The sequence below is a fragment of the Capsicum annuum genome, chromosome 1 (assembly GCF_002878395.1).
Source record: "Capsicum annuum cultivar UCD-10X-F1 chromosome 1, UCD10Xv1.1, whole genome shotgun sequence".
NCBI classification, from domain to species: Eukaryota; Viridiplantae; Streptophyta; class Magnoliopsida; order Solanales; family Solanaceae; genus Capsicum; species Capsicum annuum.
In genome coordinates this window covers 147188899-147209504 of record NC_061111.1, presented here as the reverse complement: position 1 = coordinate 147209504, position 20606 = coordinate 147188899, and the positions used below count along the sequence as shown (strand labels likewise).

Below are 20606 nucleotides of genomic sequence, written 5' to 3'. Positions count from 1 at the left end.
GATTCTTGAAGGAATCTTTTCTATTCATTTCGATTCCCCTTTTGAATAATGTTTATAAATTCATTCCTGTGTTGCTTTTACTTGAAGTTTAGAAATACTTTATTAATTTTTTTACCTCTTTCTTTGCATGAACCCCGCTCGGGAGTCCAAACAGACTCTTTCCCTTTGCATTTCATATCGGGCCATTGAGGCCATCTCCTTGATTCGAGCCCGAGGGAAAATCTTAAGTCGGTTACATGGCATACAAATACGAGGAGTCAAAAGAAGAAAGGTGGGTCAAAATCCATCTCTGAAGCGGCCAAGAGACTCAAAAGTCTCATTTTTCATTTCATTTATTTATTTAATTATTGTTGTCTTTATTATTTGTTTCTTCATTTCATTATTCATTCATTTGGGCCTCGAAGCCAAATTTATAAATTTAATATAGGTGAAGCAAAACTCGAACTAAAGGTTCGATGAAAAATAGTTTAGGATAGGTTATGGGCCGAACGCTCGTTGGATTAGGACATGTATTATCGATTTGGGCCCAACGGCCTAAATCTATTACTTTCTCCCCTTCCCCCTCTTCTTTATGCTTGTTTGCCTTATATGTTTTGCGCACCTAGTCAAATCCTTAGGTAAGTCTCTAAAAACCTAATTTTGCATAAACGTCAAAATATTCCTAAAATCACTTTCTTTTCAACAAATCAATCTGTTTTTGAAGTTAGTCAAAAGATGTTTTCAAACAGTTCGGATAACCGCAAGTTAGCGAACGTTTTAGGTGCCTTAAACCTTTCTAAAATGTTGATAGTAACCGCTTACTCAGACTCTTTAAATTTTAAATGATTTTACTATTTTGGATCGTTTAAAGTATTTCAAAAGGTTTTTTTAATTCCTTTTCAAAAATTAAGTGGCGACTCTAAAAAAGTCAAAATTTCTGCAAAACATTTAGAAACGTCTTGACGGGATCCGAAGCCGATCTCGGTTCCAGGTCCTAGATTCGATTCATTAGAAATGTCCTGATGTGATACGAAGTTGGTCTCGGGTTAGGATAGAAGTCGGGTCCCGACCCAAGAACCCAACCTACCGTAGACTTGACTCATAACCAAGGACTTGATACTTAAACTCCCAGCCTGGACCTAGGACCTGACTCCTGACCACAACCTGGGACCTAACTCTTACCTTAACATGAGACCCAACTCCCTACCCTAACTTAGCCACTACTCCGGACCTTAACTCAGAACCCAACTCCTTACTCGATTGACACCTAATTTATGATACAAGACCCAATTCCTAACCTAGGACTTGACTTTTCGACCCTAACTTGGGACCTGACTCTTGATGTCAACCCGAATACAATCCTGACTTTGACCCATGATTCAACTGTTGACTCTCAACCTCGACCTGAGAGCCGATTCCTGAGAAGTTTTTCTCATATTGAATTGTATTTTGTAGTTCATTGGTGTAGTAATACAAAATGTTTAGTGTTTGTTGGATTACGAGTCATGGGTCACCTATGTAGACTGAACCGACCCAATCCAAAAACTTTTCTTTTTATTTGAAGAAAGAATATGAGATTATATTTTGAATTTTAGGGGGAACATTTACAATTAGAAACTGTCAACATCCCTTTATATGTTCCAAGATCTACTTTTTCTTCATGATAGAGAGAGAGAGAGTGACGAAAATCAGAACACAAAAAATAAAAAAGTGTTATGACCATTTTCTTGACATTAACAAAACATCTAAGAGTATATAGATATTTAGTTTGTGAAATCACACTTTGATTCCAAGAGATTCAAAGAGACTTGGGGCAGATCCTTTTCGTAAGCAAAATCAAGATCCACTGTGAATTTAAGGTACACAATTTATTATTGTTTTGCTCTGTATTTTGATAACAATGGCATCAGAGCTAGGATTATTGCCCTAATTTTGGACATAATATCTCGATTTTAAGTGTAGAAATAGAAAATCAAATTTGAATATACTTGTGAGAAAAATTGCTGTAAAGTTTGGTCAGACGCGTCGTTGAAATTTGGTCGGGTGCCACCGCTACTCTAATCAGGCGCACCGTAACTCCGGTCAACAAACCGCTGATTTACTAAGACGCTCAATTTTTTTTGAATTTGATCTTTCATATTATTTGTTGTTGTGATTGTTGTTGTGGATGCAAATGCTGCTAAGGCACCTTTTAATTTAAAAAAAGGGTGAAAGATGTCGCGTTCTTCAGAAGAAAAAGAATAACAGTGTTTACTTTTGCCTCTTTTTTTTTCTTTTAATAAACAAGTAAAAGTTTTTTTTATTTGTAGTTGACTTTAAAAAAATGTACCCTTTAGCCTTGTTTTTAGGAAAAGGGAATCAATATATGAACAGTGCAGTAAGTATACATATTGTTGAATTGGGCCCTTTTATTTATATTTTTGGGCTGTTGTATGATACTGACATAGTACAAGTATAAATTGTAGTACATATGTATAAAAGGGTGTTTACTGTTGCACTATAATTACTTTAATAAAAGAAAAACAGAAAATCATGTAGTGTAAAATATTATGCCTTTAATATTTTTTATTGAGGGTATAAATTAGGCTTGACATAATTCTTGTCTAAAATAGTTCCTAATTTTTCATAAACAGATTGTGACTTCTACAATAAATTGCGACATAAGTTGTCGCATTGAATGACATAATCATTCTTATTGTTTCTTGGTCCCTATTTCAGAAATGCTGAACAGGGAAAACTCGAATCACTCCAAGTGGGAGTTCAGGATGTCGAGCAAAGAAACAAAGTGGAAGAGCACGGTCGAAGGACATATTTTCGAGATCGTGAGATCATACAAATGGTGTTCCTAAAGCGACACAAAATTTATTGCGGAAGGAAAGGGCTATGCGAAGGGAAAGAGAGAAGAAATTGAAAGAATTCAAGTCTTTTAAGATGTCACCTAGTATTACAGTTGCTAGTTTTATTCAAATGTTTGAATTGAAACGTGTAGAACTAGAAAACTACGTAGAAATCTCAGATTGGGAAGCATTAGCTATTTTAACAAATTCTCTCTGTGACCCTTGGGACGAGATATTAATTAATGTTTACCACGAGATTTGGCCTATCGAGCCTTTTTGGGTGTACATAAGTCGTCTAGAATATTTATGGAATGATTTTTATTTTTAGATTGACTTGTAACATGAAGTTATTATTAACTTTATATTATATATATATATATATATATATATATATTAAGTTGTTTATCTCCTTTTATATGAATTTTATCATTTGTTTGAGTTTTAAACGACTTAATTGAAAGCTATCATTCTAATCCACATTAAGAAATTAATTTCTAATTTTGGTAAAGTGTTTAGTTCGTATATGATGATTGGGTTCTTAAGTGTCCTTTCGATTTTACACTAAACATAAAACCTTTATGTGAAATGATTTGCTTAAATGTGTAACTTGCAAGCATAATTGATAAAATCTTTGCGTGATTGTCTCTTAATAACAGACATGGCATCAAAAAGTATAATTGCTGACTTGAACAAAGGAGAAAAACTAAATGGAGACAACTATGATATTTGGAGTCGTAAAATGTGATATGTACTGGAAGAGGAAAATACTCTTGAAGGAATTAACCATGTCTTAAGTCTACCAGAAGAGGGAAATACTACACAACACAGAAGAGACCTTGAAGCTTATAAGACTTGAAAAAAGGTTGATTCTATTGCACGTGAAATCATTGTAAGTTCTATGGTTGATGACCTCATATATAAGTGTGAGGAATTTCCTACTGCCAATGCCATCTGGGCACACTTGTGAGGAATATACGGGGGTACTTCTGTTACCCACCTCAGACAACTGACTATCAAATTTAACACTTACAAGAAACGTCATAATCAGAACATCAAACAACACCTTAGGGTGATGTCAAATATGATAACTCAACTCAAAAGTGCTGGTCACGTTCTTTCGGATGAGCAGCAGGTTCAAAAAGTGATCTGATCACTTTCCAATAGTTCGGAACACCTGAAGGTCAACTTAACCCACAATGAGAGATCAAAACTTTTTCTGATGTTGCCCATCATGTTGAACTTGAAGATGAGTGGCTTGGTGCTGCTAAAGATGCTTCTAATGATTTTATGGTAGAATCAAGTGCTAAGAACTCTTCAGGATTCAAGTACAAGAAAAAGTGAAAAAAGAACGGTAAGGGTAAAGTGGCCGAAGAAGGACCCTCTGAGAAAAAGAATAAGCCAAATTCCAAGAAGAAAAAAAGTTTTTTCAAGAAGAAAGAAAAGAGCAAGATGAAGTGCTATAATTTCCAAAATAATGTCCTGAGCAGAAAAAGGTAGCATTTCTAAGCGCAACTGTTAGTTCTACACATGTTTATAACACTTCTTTATTAACTGAATCTTATTCTATGTAGATTGTAGAACCAGGAGCCACCGACTATGTGAGTCGAGATTGAGAAGCGTTTTTGGAGTTCCGTCGAGTTTTACCTAGATCAAGGTGGATTTATGTAGGAAATAATGCAAGACTTGAAGTCAAAGGGATTGGCACTTGCAAAGTAGATTTGCGTGGAGGCCAGTCTTTAATGTTTCATGACGTCCTATATGCTCCAGAAATTCGACGAAATTTAGTATCTGTGTTTGTTCTTTTAGACGTTGGTTTTTATTTGTTTTTTAGTCGTAATTGTGTAAGAATTACTCTATATAATGTTTTTTTATGGTTTTGGACATCGTTATGACCAGTTTATTGTTTTAGATTGTAATCCTTCAACTTAGGACTATTATGTTGACCGTTGTGTAATGTCATGTTATTCAAGTAATAATGATGTTGATATACTTACTTGGCATGCTAGATTGTGTCACATAGGGGAAAACCGAATGAATAGATTGACAAATGAAAGACATCTAGGTTTTTTCTCCAAAATTGAAATGCCAACTTATGAAAATTATCTTGTCGGAAAGATTACACGAAAACCACTTGGGAAGGCTAAAAGAGTCAAATTCCCATTGCAATTAATCCATTATGATATCTGTGGTCCAATGAATGTGAGGGCAAAGACTGGTGCTTCATATTTCATTACATTTATTGACAATTTCACACGCTTTGGTATGTCTATTTGATATATCATAAATCCAAAGCACTTGAATGGTTCAAAAGATATATGAATGAAGTTGAGAATTAATTAGACAAAAGTATGAAAGCATTAAGAACCGATAGAGGTCGTGAATATTTGTCAAAACAGCTTGAAGAACTGTGTATTGAAAAAGGCATTATCAGACAATTAACTACTCCTTATACACCTCAACAAAATAGTGTAGCCGAAAGAAGGAATAGAACATTATTGGATATGACAAGGTCCATGATGGCTCAAACAAATTTACCAATCTATATCTGGGGAGATGCATTATTAACTGCATCCTACCTATTGAACAAAGTGCCTTCTAAATTAGTATCTTCTACTCCTTATGAACTATGGACTGCTAATAAATCAAACTTTAATGATCTACAATCTTGGGGTTGTGCTGCTTATATTAAAGATCATTTTGGTAAGTTTAAAAAACTAAGTCCAAAAGGAAAGAAATGTATTTTTATAAGATACTCAGAACACTCTAAAGGATATGTGTTCATTGGTGAATTGGAAGATGGAAGTACTACTGAAATTGAATCACGAGATGTCACGTTTTTGGAAAATAATTTTTCAAAAAGAAAGAAATAAAAAAAAATAAGCCTCTTTACGAAATGTTGAATTCAGATGATCAAATAATGTCGCAGGACATCCTTGATAATTCAATTGATCAAGAAATGATTCTTGGTCCAAGTGGGAGTCATGAATCCTGAAATCCTATTGAGGAATCTGAACTTCAATTACGTAAGAGTACCAGAAAAGGTGTACCTAAATGATCTTATGAGATTGAGGATTATGTTTTCTTGGTATCTCCCATAGAATTGGATGAACCTAATTCTGTGACTGATGCTTTATCAAGTCCTGAAAAAGATAAATGGATAAAAGTAATGAAAGAAGAATTAGGGTCTATGAAAACCAATAAAGTCTGGGATCTAGTTGACCTTTCTTCTGGGCGTAAAACTATTGGGAATAAATGGATTCTCAAAGTTAAACACAAATCAGATGGGTCAATAGAAATGCACAAAGCACGATTGGTCGCAAAAGGTTTTACTCAAGAAGCTGGAATAGATTATAAGGAAACTTTTTCACTAGTTGTGAAATTTACCTCAATCCGCCTACTTTTGGCTATAGTTGAACGTTTAGATTTAGAATTACACCAAATAGACGTGAAGAGCGCTTTTCTCAACGGAGAACTAAATGAGAAAATCTACATGGAACAACCTGTAGGTTTTGTTGTTAAAGGCCAAGAAAGAAAAGTTTGTAAATTAAACAGATCAATATATGGCCTTAAGCAGTCTTCAAGGTAGTGGTACCTGAGATTTTATAAGGAAGTGATTTCATTAGATTTCACTATGATCGATGAGGACAATTGCATCTATGTGAAAAAGTCCAATGAAATATTTATGATTCTTTTGCTTTACGTGGATTATATTTTATTAGCTGGAAATAATTTGGAGTATGTAAAAACTGTTAAGTCATGGCTTTCAAAGTCATTTGACATGAAAGAAATGGGTGAAGTAGACTATATATTGGGTGTTAAAATTCAAATAGACCGTTCCAAGAAAATTTTGAGTCTGTCTCAAGAAACATACATAATGAAAATTTTAGAATGTTTTTGAATGAATAGTTGCAAATCCATGGATACTCCTATAGAAGCGGTGAAACTTTAAGCCTTGAAATATGTCCAAAGTCTGAAAAAGAAAAAGAAGACATGTCTCAAGTACCATATTCCAATGCAATTGGGAGTTTGATGTATGCTATGATATGTACTCATCCAAACATTTGTTATGCCGTAGGTCTGGTTAGCAGATATCAATCTAATCTTGGAAGAGATCATTGGAAAGCAGTAAAGAGAATTTTTCGATACCTGAAGGGAACTGCTGATTATTCACTATGCTATAGTGGATCCGATTTATCCATAAGAGGTAATACAGATGCTGATTGGGCTGGTGACCGGTATGATAGAAAATCAACTTCCGGTTATGCCTTCTTGCTAAATGGTAGTGCAATTTCATGGAAAAGTAAGAAACAAACTTGCACAGCCTTGTCAACTATGGAATCCAAATTTGTGGCTTGTGATCTGCAGTACAAGAAGCTGTTTGGTTAAAAAGATTCTTTGAGCATTTGAACATCGCAAAGAATTCTAAAGGTCCTATGAATTTATTTGTGACAGTCAAGCGGATATCGCATATACAAAGGATCCTAAATATCACAACAAAATCAAACACATGGATATTAAGTATAACTGTATAAGAGACATATTAGCAAGTGGAGAAATAAATTTATAATACATTCCTATACGAGAAATGATAGTTGATCCCTTTACTAAGGCGATATCTAGAGACTTGTTTGAGAAATATGTTATGACTATAGAATTACATAGGATATGATTATGTTTATGTATTGTAGATGACTTGATTATAATTATTATCAATATAAGAATCTTGAATTTATGTTCAATCTCATATGTATGTGAAAATATATTTTATTAATATAGTGCGTCTAACAAGTGGCGAGTTTGGCTCTCCACACGAGCAATCGCCTCTTACGTCGAGGAACGTGAAGAGAAAAGTTCCATCATAAGATAATGACTTATTTTGTAAAGCCAGATGTGAGTTTCTCTAAGTATATGAATTTGAGGATTATTAAAGAAAGAAACTCAGGGTAGACATTTAGAAGTGTCTAGACCTAGATCTGTACGATGTTGAATGATAAAAGAATAAGACACACGCACCAATATGTGGTGCGAACATCGTAGAACGTGTTTCATACCACGTGTGCTTAGCGACCAATGGGTTAATAGAAGAATGAATCTCTGCTCCTTCACTGTGTGAGACCTTAAAAAAGTTATTTTAACTTTTCATTGAAATACCCTTAAACCTTTAACTATTTCTTGAAGTTTCGAGCAGTGTTGCTACTTAGCATGTTACTAATAGCCATGAAAGATTCGACAATGCTATGCATGTCTAGGAAAATAATTGATTTTGAACAAATAGATTCGAGTTGAAAGGAAAAACGATTAAAATGAACACATTAACTTGTTTACACAAGCCGACTATTACACTAACCATATAAGAGTCAAGTGTAATTGTGTATATAAAGTTAACTATGAACTCGAGTTCGTCTCTTTAAGAGGATGAGGGATCGGATAAGCAACTACTGAAGTAGTGAATGATGTCAGGGGTATTGTGAGTATTAGTATCCTCATATTAGTAGCGAATTCTTTCCACATGTGATTGGATTCCTAAATATATCTTGTAAAATCCTATAGGTAAAGCTCGTGATGCTCATAGGTCGCACGAACTATTTGCCGTATAAATTTGTGATTTGTTGATGTTGTACTGGCTCGAGTCTTGCCCACCTTGTGCGAAGTAAGAGATGTTGGATTACGGATCCTTGGTCGCCCATGTGGACCGATCCGAAAACTTTTCTTTTTATCCAAAAACTGTCAACAACCCTTTATATGTTCCAAGATCTACTTCTTCTTATTGATAGAGAGAGAGTGACGAAAATCAGAACACAAAAAATAAAAAAAGTGTTGTGACCATTTTCTTGGCATTAACAAAACATCTAAGAGTATAAAGGTATTTAGTTTGTGAAATCACACTTTGATTCCAAGAGATTCAAAGAGACTTGGGGCAGATCCTTTTCGGCAGCAAAATCAAGATTCGCTGCGAATTTAAGGTAGATAATTTATTATTGTTTTGCTCCGTATTTTGCTAACAGTTTTGATGGAAAAAGAATATGTATATATTTTCAAATTCACCTTTTCGTTTGGGTCTTTGCCATACTAATGTCTTCAAAACCCCATAATAGTCAAAAAGTATAAAATAATTGTTATCAAAACCATTTTTTACTCTCTAGATACATTTTTATATAAAACTTAAAATGTTTACATAAAATCAGCAATTCAGAATTTATCTCTTCTTCTTTCTTCGTGCAAAATCAAATTAATATATCCAAATGTCTTAATTAGCTCTATGACAACAGCATGTACTCGAGCTGTATTGATCACCTTGGAAAGTTCTTTTTCTTTTTGTTGGTTAAAGTCAACTGGGAATTTGGAAAGTTGTCTGCACCTTGTCCCTTTATAACATTTTCTGTTTTTGTTTATTGTCATGCTGCTGACTTCTGATAACTTGATAATATAAAGAACAAAAGCTAACGACAAAAACCGAAAGATTGACGCTCAAGAAAATTTGACAAAATCATTTCCAAATCCTAATGATAATAGAGACCAGTTGACTAAATCAATTTCCTTATTCAGTCAATGGAAAGTGACAACCATTTTGATAACAGTACTAATTGCTAATACACCATTTATTTTCAACCATCTAAAGAAAAGGGTGCTTGTTTTAGTTCCAAGACTTGGAATTCATGGAGAGGCTTCAAGTGTGTTTTCTCTTTCTTGTCATGTTGCATTCAATAGCAGTAGAATTTGCTTGTAATGCCCAAAATGGTGCTACAAATTGTTCAGCTAATCATCTTGAAGCCCTTGTTGATTTCAAGAATGGCCTGAATGATCCTGAAAACCGGCTTTCGTCGTGGCAAGGAAGAGACTGTTGTAAGTGGAGAGGAATAAGGTGCAGTAACACTACTGGTTCTGTTATCAAAATAGACCTTCACAATCCATTTCCAGTGGATTCTGATGATGTTACCAGGTATGGATTTTGGAACTTGAGTGGGGTGGTTAGGCCTTCTTTGTTAAAAATTCAATCTTTAAGATACTTGGATTTGAGTCTAAACACATTTGGTGGAATCCCAATTCCAAAATTTGTTGGTTCTTTGAAGAACTTGGAATATCTCAATCTATCAAAAGCTGGTTTTTTGGGTACAATACCTCCCACTTTGGGAAATCTTTCTCACTTGCAGTATCTTGATGTTTCTTCAGAATTCTCAGCCTTGACTGCTGAAAGATTTCAGTGGGTAACTAGTCTTGTTTCCTTAAAATATCTTGGGATGAACCAAATAGGGCTTTCTATGGTAGGATCAAGTTGGTTGGAAATGCTAAACCAGCTTCCGCATTTAACAGAGTTGCATCTTTCATCTTGTGGGTTGTCTGGTTCCGTTTCATATCTTACTCCTGTTAACTTCTCTTCATTAGCTGTTATCGATCTTAGTTTCAACAGTTTCAACTCAATGTTCCCGAGTTGGCTTGTAAATATCAGCAGTCTTGAATATATAGACTTGAGCAACTCCGGTTTAAGAGGCAGAATTCCACTTGGCATCGGTGAGATTCCAAGGTTAAGATACTTGAACCTCGCACTAAACGAGAACCTTAGTGCCAATTGCCTCGAGCTATTTAGAGGAAGCTGGAAACAGATAGAAGTTCTCGATTTAGGTTCAAACAAACTACACGGAAAATTGCCTAGAGCCATCGGGAATATGACTCACCTGACTCACTTCAATCTCTTTCTGAACAACGTTGAAGGTGGAATACCGAGTACTTTTGGAGGACTATGCAATTTAATCAACTTTGAATTATCAGGCAACAACTTGGCAGGAAGTCTACCTGAAATACTCGAAGGAATGGAGAAATGTGATTCCAAGAGGCCTTTGCCTAGTTTGAGGTACTTAACTCTGAGCAACAATTTTCTTGTTGGTAAAATACCAGAGTGGTTGGGTCAGTTGAAAAATCTTCAACAACTTGTATTAGCTTTCAACTTATTTGAAGGACCTATACCAGCTTCTTTAGGAAAGCTCCCAAATTTGACCAACTTGGGACTTACAAGAAACCAGCTAAATGGCACTCTACCGGAGAGCTTTGGACAGCTTTCTGAATTGTCTGTTCTTGATGTTTCCTCTAATTTCCTCACAGGTACTCTATCAGAACTTCATTTTAAGAACCTGAGCAAAGTGAAGATTCTTGGCCTTTCATCCAACTCCTTGACCTTGAATGTTAATCCCAACTGGATTCCTCCATTTCAGATTGGGAATCTCGGCATGGGGTCTTGCCATTTAGGTCCTGCTTTTCCTACTTGGCTCAAGTCTCAAAAAGAGCTCAAGTTCCTAGATATTTCAAATGCAAGTATCTCAGATTCCATTCCAGGCTGGTTTTGGGACATTTCTTCTAATTTATCCCTGCTGAATTTTTCTTTTAATCAGTTAAATGGTGAATTACCAAATACATTACCAGCATTTCCATTTGCAGATATAGATTTGAGTGAAAACCTATTAAAAGGAACTGTTCCATTACCTAGTGCCCCAATTGAATTGCTTGATCTATCAAACAATAAGTTTCAAGGTCACATTCCTCAGAATATATCTGAAGTCATGCCAGACTTGATATTTCTGTCTCTTTCGGGTAACGAAATTTCAGGTGAAATACCAGCTACTATTGGAAAGATGACCCTTCTTCAAGTCATTGATCTATCAAACAATAAACTAACAGGAAGTATCCCTTCAAGCATAGGGGAGTGTTCTTACTTGAAAGTTTTAGACCTTGGGAACAATAATCTATCTGGCTCAGTTCCAAATTCTTTAGGCCAATTGATCCAGCTTCAGTCATTGCACTTAAATGACAACAAATTCTCTGGAGGGGTCCCTTTTTCTTGGAAAAATTTATCTAGTTTGGAGACACTGGATCTAGGCAACAACAGGCTATCCGGAAAGTTCCCCTCATGGATCTCTGATGGTTTTCAAAACCTCAGAATCCTCAGATTAAGGTCAAATTCATTTTCCGGAGAACTTCCTTTAGAAATGTCAGGTCTGAGCTCATTGCAGGTCCTTGATCTTGCAGAAAACAACTTAACTGGCACGGTTCCAACAAGCGTAGGAGACCTAAACGCGATGGTACAAGAGCAAAAGATGAATGGGTATCTGTTATATGGGAAGTATAGAGGGATTTACTATGAAGAAAGCTTGGTAGTAAATTTGAAAAACCAGTTCCAAAAGTACACCAAGACACTATCACTTCTTACCTCAATAGACTTGTCTAGAAACAACTTCAATGGAGCTTTTCCTGTGGAATTGATAAAGTTGCATGGCCTCATAGCTTTGAACTTGTCTGGAAACCAAATCAGTGGGCAAATTCCAGAAAAAATTTCAAGCTTACGTCAGTTGGCATCGCTTGATCTCTCGAGTAATATGATTTCAGGTGTCATCCCATCAAGCATGGAATCAATGTCATTCTTGAGCTATCTTAACTTCTCAAACAACAATTTATCCGGTATGGTTCCTTATAAGGGGCAGATGACAACTTTTACAGCATCTGCGTTTGAGGGGAATCCCCATCTTTGTGGAGCTCCACTTCTAGTACTATGCCATAATGGAAACTCGGACAATAGAACGGTACTAGAGAATGACAGCAGCGATGAATTCCTTGACAAATGGTTTTATGTGGGTGTAGGACTGGGATTTGTTACCGGTGTTCTTGTTCCTTACTATATCTTGCTCGTTCGCAAGCCGTGGCGCCGAACATATTTCAGTTTCTTGGACACAGTGATCGACAGATTTGTCTCAGTCGGAAGCAACAGAATAACCAGCAACAGAAGATCAGACAGGGGCACTAGATTTTCGTTTTAGCCATCATATTAAGTTCCAGTCATGGTTTATAGAAGGTGAATCCCATTGTAGATAAGACATCTTTTTACTGTTCTTAAAATCAATATTTAGGTTTGTATGAATACAATTAAGCCGTTTAGTCTGGTAATTCTATTAGTTCAAATTTTCTTGTATGTTTTGTTACTCATATTTGTAAATATTAAAAAAGAGAATCTGATGTTGTTGTCCATTTTCACCAAAAAGGATCGTGCAATATTCAGTAACAAAGGCAACAATGCGGCAGCTCAGTTGTAACTGGCCTTCCAGTTCATGAGTTTCCCCCTCTTTTATATACTATTGTTTCGGAGGTTAGCTCTCCTGAAGCTTAAGGTTTAAAAACAGGCATCAAATTCCTTATAAAGGCCCTGGTTGCACATCCCGAATACTATTGCCATCTCATTTGAAGGCGATTTGAATGCCCTCTACTATTTATTCATTTGTGTTTTAGCTCAACTACACAATGAAAGATGAGTGGCTGTCTGGCTGATTCATTTAGTTTACTTGAGACCATCTCAAATAATAAATTCTTCTGTTCTTGCAGGTATTGGGGAACTTTAGTAATTATGCAAAACTTGTCCAGAATGATAACAGAAAGTTGGTGATTGAGCCTTAAATGATTTTCTTCGTCCAACTACGTTAGACTTTGCAAATTGAGCAATATTGTCACCTAAGTAAATAGATCAGCTTACATTCTATTCAAGATTTAAACTTCTAAACTTAGGCACGTTAGCAGATGGTGAGACTAACAGTGTACGAGACTAAGCTAAGCGTTCAGCTAAGATGACAATAGTACAATAAAAGAATTCTGATCAATCGTCAACTAAGACTCAGATGAAAGATTAGAAAGAAAAGGTAAATTCAAAGCAGAAGCAAGAGAAATAAAATCATAGCTTTAATTAGTAACTGCATAACCTAGAGAAGGCTATGAATAACAGATATTTAAACTTTAAAGGATGTGACACAACAAGATTTGTGAAACTACAACTCTACTGTTATTTCAATGATTTAAGATAGTTCACATATACAAAAGGGGACTAAGTAAAAAAAGTCGTCAAATATTATACTAATACTCTCCACAATTCAGAATGTCAAAACCTTCTACTGTCCCAACAGCGTTTAGCAGCACAAGGGTCTTAAGCAGGTTTAGGCATATCATCCAAGTCCACCATTATCATCCATCTGTTGGCTCCGCTGATCCCATGCACATTAGTACTGTCTTGTTGTTACTTGGGGTATATATGGGGTGCTCATGGGTGAAGCTAGTAAACGTTCTTAAATTTGGAGTGACGTAACGAAAAAGAAGAAGAGAGAAGAGAGAGACTTCTTTGTTTTTGGGAAATTACTTCGAATTTCTCTCCAAATGATACAAGTACAACTAGCTCAAGACCATTCACACGTAGCCAAGCGCGGGAGTTACAAAAACTTCTAGTCATGTTCATGCAAATGGCCGTGTGTGAGTGTGTAATTAATTCATCTAAGGGATTTTATGTTTTGAAGTATGAAGAGGGGCTTTGAAGTGTAAGTTTATTACACTCCAAAAAGTGTAGTAACACTTTTTTTTAATTACACTCCAAAGCCACACAAGACAAACGCTAGAATGGTCATTTTTCTTTTATTTTGTGGAGTACTATAAATAGACAATAATAGGGCTATTTCTTGAACTTAGTTCATTATTGATATTTTCACTACACAAGTCTTGTAATATTTGAGAACTTCTCTCTCTTGTTCTTGAGAGTGAAACCAAAACTAGACAACAAAGTGTAGTAACACTTTTGTTGTTCTTTGGCTAGAAAATTGGGGTCTTGAGGGTCATGAGTTCCTCTTGATTCAAGTAAGAATTTGGTGTAAATATCTTTTAGTCTTAGGGTCCTAATCTTCATGTTAGGGTTCTTAGATTTTAGGATATTTTGTGTCAAATTACTATCCATCATTTTGTAATCTTGTTGTTTGTATCTTGATATAGTGAAGCCGTGTGGGGCTCTTTCTATTCACTATAGTTATTGAAATCTTGTGTTATTCATCTAACTTGTTGAAAATTGTTGTTGGTGCCTTGAAAACCTAGAGAAGCCGAGTGGGGCCTTTGATTCTCTAGTGATGTTGTTCTTATTGTTCTCTTGATTCCTTGTTGTAAGTTTGAACTTGTATCATTTGGTATCAAAACCTTCTTTGATTTTGTTCTAACAAGATCAATCTTGGGCTTGGGACTTGAAAACTACAAAAAAGAAAACTGAAAACTGAAAAATTTCAGAAACAGTCAAATCTGTCCGTTGTTGTGTTCTTGGCCAAGATTTTTACTTGTCTTACGTGTTGTTTCTAGTGTTATCTCTCTTGTTCACTAACACTTTGAGTCGATCTAGATTTGAGCTCTAAAAAAATTGATGTTGTTATTGGGAACTTGAACTTGGCTGTCCATTGTTGAACATTGTTGTTGTGGTGGATTGTTTTGGCAATTGGTTGTTGTTGGTTGTTCTTGGTGTTGTTATTGTGTTCTTGTTGTTCTTCACCCTTTTCATCTTTGTTAAAACAAAAAGTGAACATTAGATCCACAAAAGGTGAAACACCAAGTTGTAGTATTTGTTGATGAAAGACTTGATCATATCACTCAAAAGACTTGACAACCACTTTTCACCTACTTTCCTTGATTTAAGGACCTTGTTTCAAGGAGAAAGTACCAAAAGGGTCAAGTCTTGTTTTGAACTTGAAAAAAAAGAAGCTTCAAGAATAAATTTCCCTCCATTAACCAATTCAACCATTTCAAAATTGTAGATTGGTCAAGCCTTGAAATTGGAGAGTAAAATTTTGACAAAATTGAGGCTAATAGTGGACTGCCACATCACTAAATTACTGTTCACACAACATTTTGAGTTCAAATTTTAGATTTCTTAGTTTCATTTTATTGTTTCTTAGTTTCATTTGTTGGTTTGAACACTAATTGACGACCTAGTACATTCCTACTAGCTTGTTAATTAGTCCTTTGAAGCTTAGTGTTCGTGTCAACGTTTGTTTGTGTGCTTTTGTTGTTTGAATACGTTGTAACTCTTAGCTTTATTCCGACGAGAATTCTTTGAGTTTCTAACAAGAATCCATTCTGGATAAGAGAATACTTATACCTTAAGGATTCATGGGTTACTAGCCAATCTACAACACTTGTGGAGCTCGAGTGTGAGTGAGCCGAAAGACTGTGAGTGAGGAGAGGGATTTTTAACTAACTTGTTTGTTGTTTCTGTAGGTGATACCTTGACAATGGAGGGAACCACGTCTCAAACCGTGGATTCTAATGAAATGGAAAATATGAGGGTTACTCTTGAGGCTATGACCCGAACTCTTGAAAGGTTGAGTACGGAGGTGGGAGCCATAAAGGGAGAAGTGACGACTATTAGTGGGAGGTTAGAACAAGTGGAGAGTCAAAGGAACTCTCGCCCTTCTACTCCTCGACATGTTTCGTCAAGTGGACATGATAGAAATTCCTCCGCTACCGTTACTCTTGAAACATGGCCTAAATTACCAAATCCTTCCCTAGCTCCACTAAATGCCGCAAGCCAAACCACCCATAACCTCCTAACCCGAGACTCCAATAGAACAACCCATTCCCAAATTCCTCAAGTTCTGCAAGAGGGACATGGACGCCCAATACTTCCACTAAATCCAAACCCTCCCTTCCAAGCTCCACTAAACCGAAGACCACCACCTCCACAAAATCCAATTCCTCCAAATCAAGTTCAAAACGTCCAAAAACACTCCGTCAACTTTGAGAAATATGGTAGAGAGGATTATGAAGGGTATAGAGCCTTTGATGATGCTTACATGAGGGAGGAGAAAATGAGAGGAGGTGTGGATCCAAAGAGATACCGAGGGTATGGAGAAAGGGGAAACCAACACCAAGAGAGATACATAGGCATCAATACTATCAAATTGAGCCTACCTATCTTTAAGGGTGAAAGTTACCCTGAGGTATATCTTGCTTGGGAGTCGGCGTGCGATAAAGTGTTCCAAATGAATGATATCTCGGAGTAGAAGAAGAGTTGTTACGCCATAGCTCACTTTGAAGGCTATGCTAACACATAGTGGGAATACGTCAAACGGTTTAACAATGAGTTGATTGATGGGCAACCACCACCTTGGTTTCCGTTGAGGTACCTAATGAGACAACGGTACCTTCCCGAGAGTTATCAACATGAGTTTCTTGCTAGATTATACAACTTGCGGCAAGGGAATCGAAGTGTGATGGCATATTATGATGAGTTTTAATAACTTATGTTGAAACTTGATCATCGTGGAGAACACATTAGCCATGACATTATTCGGTTCAAGTGTGGGTTGAACAAAGAGATCTCCACTCATTTGACACTTCACAAGTTTGATACCGTCGAAGGTATTTTCCAAGTGACTCTTAAGATTGAAAGGGAACTTATAGAGAGTTCGTCGTTCAAAGGAAAGGGACAATCAACCTTGGGTTGGCCGAAGGGCAAGGATATGGTTCAATCCTCTTCGGGTTGGCCCAAAAACAAGGACCAACTCGCCATTACTAGGCTGCCCGAGCCCAAAACAGCCCACAAAATCCCTCCGAGGCAAGAAATTCACAAGTATCCTAATCCTAAAGGGTTCTAATGCTTCAAGTGCCAAGGTTGGGGGCATAAAGCCAATGAATGCCCTAACCGACACAATGTAATCCTAAGGAAAGGTAGGTTGTATTTTCTTGGAGAAGAAGTGGATATTGAGGGTGATGAGAGTGAGGCCGAGCCTCAAGATGGAGAGACAGCCGAGAGGTAGCCACATGATGATGATGATTGTGAGGATACTTATCCACAAGAAGGGGAGTGCATGGTTCCAAACTTTGTAGTGAGGCGTGCCATGATTAGTAAGGCGATAGATGATCCTAGCCAACGGCAGAATTTATTCCATAATAAATGTCTTGTGAAGGAAAGTGTGTGCACTATAGTGATAGATAGTGGAAGTTGTGCGAATGTGGTTAGTGTTGCAATGGTGAACTTATTAAAATTGCCGACTACACCTCACACTAGTCCTTACAAGTTGCAATGGTTCAATAAATGCGGCGAGTTAAAGGTCACAAGGCAATGCGTGATACGATTTAAGGTTGCCAACTACCATGACGAGGTGCTTTGTGATGTGATACCAATGCAAGCTTGTCACTTGTTATTAGGAAGGCCTTGGCAATACGATAGGTCGACCAAACATGATGAAAGGTCCAATCGGTATACACTTGAAAAGGATGGCCGAAAGGTTGCTCTTCATTCCTTATTGCCTTCCCAAGTAAATGAATTACACCAAAAGATGCAGGAATTGAGAAAAAAGGGAAAGAAGGCCGAGAGTGAGGGGAAAAGAGGGGAATCCGAGAGTGAGGAAGTAGGGAAGCCGAGGGGTCCCTAAATTCTAAGGGGCACGGGAGCATGGTGATGATGGATAGGAGGAAGGAACTATTTGTGGATTATGATGAGGACACTCCGATGCTCTTCTTGGCTCATTGTTTTAATACTAACCCCGCTAATGTTTCTATTTCTCCTCTTATTTCTCATATTTTGCAGGATTATGAGGATGTCTTCCCAAAGGAATTTCCGAAAGGATTTCCTCCACTTTGCGGCATTGAGCACCAAATTGATTTTATGTGGGGCTCATAATTGCCCAACAAATCGGCTTATAGAAGCAACCCGACGGATACTAAGAAATTGCAACGCCAAGTTGAGGAACTTCTCAACAAAGGGTACATCAAGGAGAGCATGAGTCCTTGTGTGGTTCCGGTGCTACTAGTTCCCAAGAAAGATGGGACTTGACATATGTGTGTTGATTGCTAAGCCATCAATAAGATAACGGTAAAATATCATCACCCTATTCCTAGGCTAGATGATATGCTTGATGAATTAAGTGGTTCATGTTTGTTTTCTAAAATTGATTTGAGGAGTGGCTATCACCAAATCCGTATGCAACCGGGTGATGAATGGAAAACCACTTTCAAGACTAAATTCGGTCTCTATGAATGGATGGTTATGCCATTCGGCCTAACAAATGCTGCAAGTACTTTCATGAGTCTAATGAATCATGTGATGAAGCCATTTATTGGAAAGTTTGTTGTTGTTTACTTTGATGATGTGTTGGTGTATAGTAAGTCCTTAGATGAGCATGTAAAATATTTGCAATATGTGTTTGATGTCCTCCGAAAGGAGAAGTTATATGCTAATCTAGAAAAATGTTCTTTTGGTATCCATGAGATTGTATTTCTTGGGTTTGTGGTGAGCTCAAGAGGGGTCAAAGTGGATGAATCTAAGATTGACGCTATTAAAAATTAGCCAACTCCCAAAATCGTAGGAGAAGTAAGAAGCTTCCACGGGTTGGCTAGTTTTTATAGACGTTTTGTCAAAGGATTTAGCACCATTGCCGCCCCCTTTACCGAAGTGATTAAAAAGGATCGGCCTTTCAAGTGGGGAGATGAACAAGCTAAGGCCTTCGAGGACTTGAAAGCTATGCTCATCTCGTCCCCTTTTCTACAATTGCCGAATTTTGACAACACTTTTGAGGTCAAATGTGATGCTAGCAAAATTGGCATAGGCACGGTTTTAATGCAAGAATTAAAGCCTATTGCCTACTTTAGCGAAAATCTCAAAGGAGAAACTCTAAACTACTCTACATACGATTTAGAGTTGTATGCCTTGATTAGAGCCTTGGCCACTTGGCAACATTATTTGTGGCCTAAAGAATTTGTGATCCAAACGGATCATGAATCCTTGAAGCATCTACGGGCACAAGACAAGCTTAACCGGCGGCATACCAAATGGATTAAATTTCTTGAAACCTTTCCTTATGTTATTCAATACAAGAAGGGTAAGGACAATGTGGTTGCCGATGCCTTATATAGAAAACATGTACTTGTGTCCACTTTGTCTTCAAAGTTAATGGGTTTCGAGAGCCTAAAGGCATTCTATCCTGAGAACCCTCACTTTGCTCCTATCTTTAGGGAATGTGAAGAATTGGGTAGGGACAAATGGGTTTTGGATAGGGGTTCAAATCCCTATGCCAAATTTGATGGTTACTTATTTAAAGGTAGACAATTGTGTGTACCTTCTAGCTCTTAGAGAGAGTTTTTTGTGAGAAAAGCACACGATGGCAGTCTAATAGGTCATTTTGGGATTGACAAGACCCTCGGGATATTGGAGGAGCAATTCTATTAGCCTAGAATGCACAAAGATATAGCTAGGATTTGTGGCCAATGTTTAGATTGGAAGGGAGCTAAGTCTCGGCTCCTCCCTCACGAGTTGTATACACCACTTCCCTCTTCTTTACATCCTTAGCTTGATATATCTATGGATTTTGTGTTAGGATTACCGAGGACTAGACGAGGTAGGGATAGCATTTTTGTAGTGGTTGATCGATTTTCTAAGATGGCACACTTCATTCCTTGTTCAAAAAGTGAAGATGCATCATGTGTGGCGTCTTTATTTGTTGAAAATGTTGTCAAATTGCATGGTGTTCCGAGGACCATTGCAAGTGATAGGGACTCTAAGTTCCTTAGTCACTTTTGGTAGTCAATGTGGGGTAGGCTTGGCACTAGATTGCTATTCTCTACCTTTTGCCACCCACAAACCGATGGCCAAACCGAGGTTGTAAATAGGACTTTGGGTTCTATGTTATGATCAATGGTTAAAGGCAAAATGACTTCATGGGAGGACCACCTAACTTTGGTGGAATTTACATACAATCGGGTTATACATTCAAGTATGGGAATGACTCCCTTTGAGTGTGTATACGGCATCAACTCCCTCACCCCTTTGGATTTAACTCCTTTTCCAAGTGATCTTATGATTAGCTTATATGGAAGCAAGAAGGCCGAAGCCATGAATAAATTGCATGAGAAAGTAAGGCAAACGCTTGAGAAGAAAAATCAAGAGATTGCTAAGAGAGAAAACAAGGGAAGAAGAAACCTTATTCTTGAACCGGGTGATTGGGTTTGGGTGCACCT

The 20606-nt window shown here is 37.0% G+C and overlaps 1 protein-coding gene across 1 annotated transcript; it reads left to right on the top strand.

Moving 5' to 3' along the window:
- The first annotated feature begins 9472 nt into the window (after positions 1-9472).
- On the top strand, positions 9473-12619 carry LOC107858592 (receptor-like protein EIX2). Its single transcript, XM_016703325.1, has one exon. It carries the CDS (start codon positions 9473-9475, stop codon positions 12617-12619), a length of 3147 nt encoding a protein of 1048 aa, XP_016558811.1.
- Positions 12620-20606: the final 7987 nt, after the last annotated feature.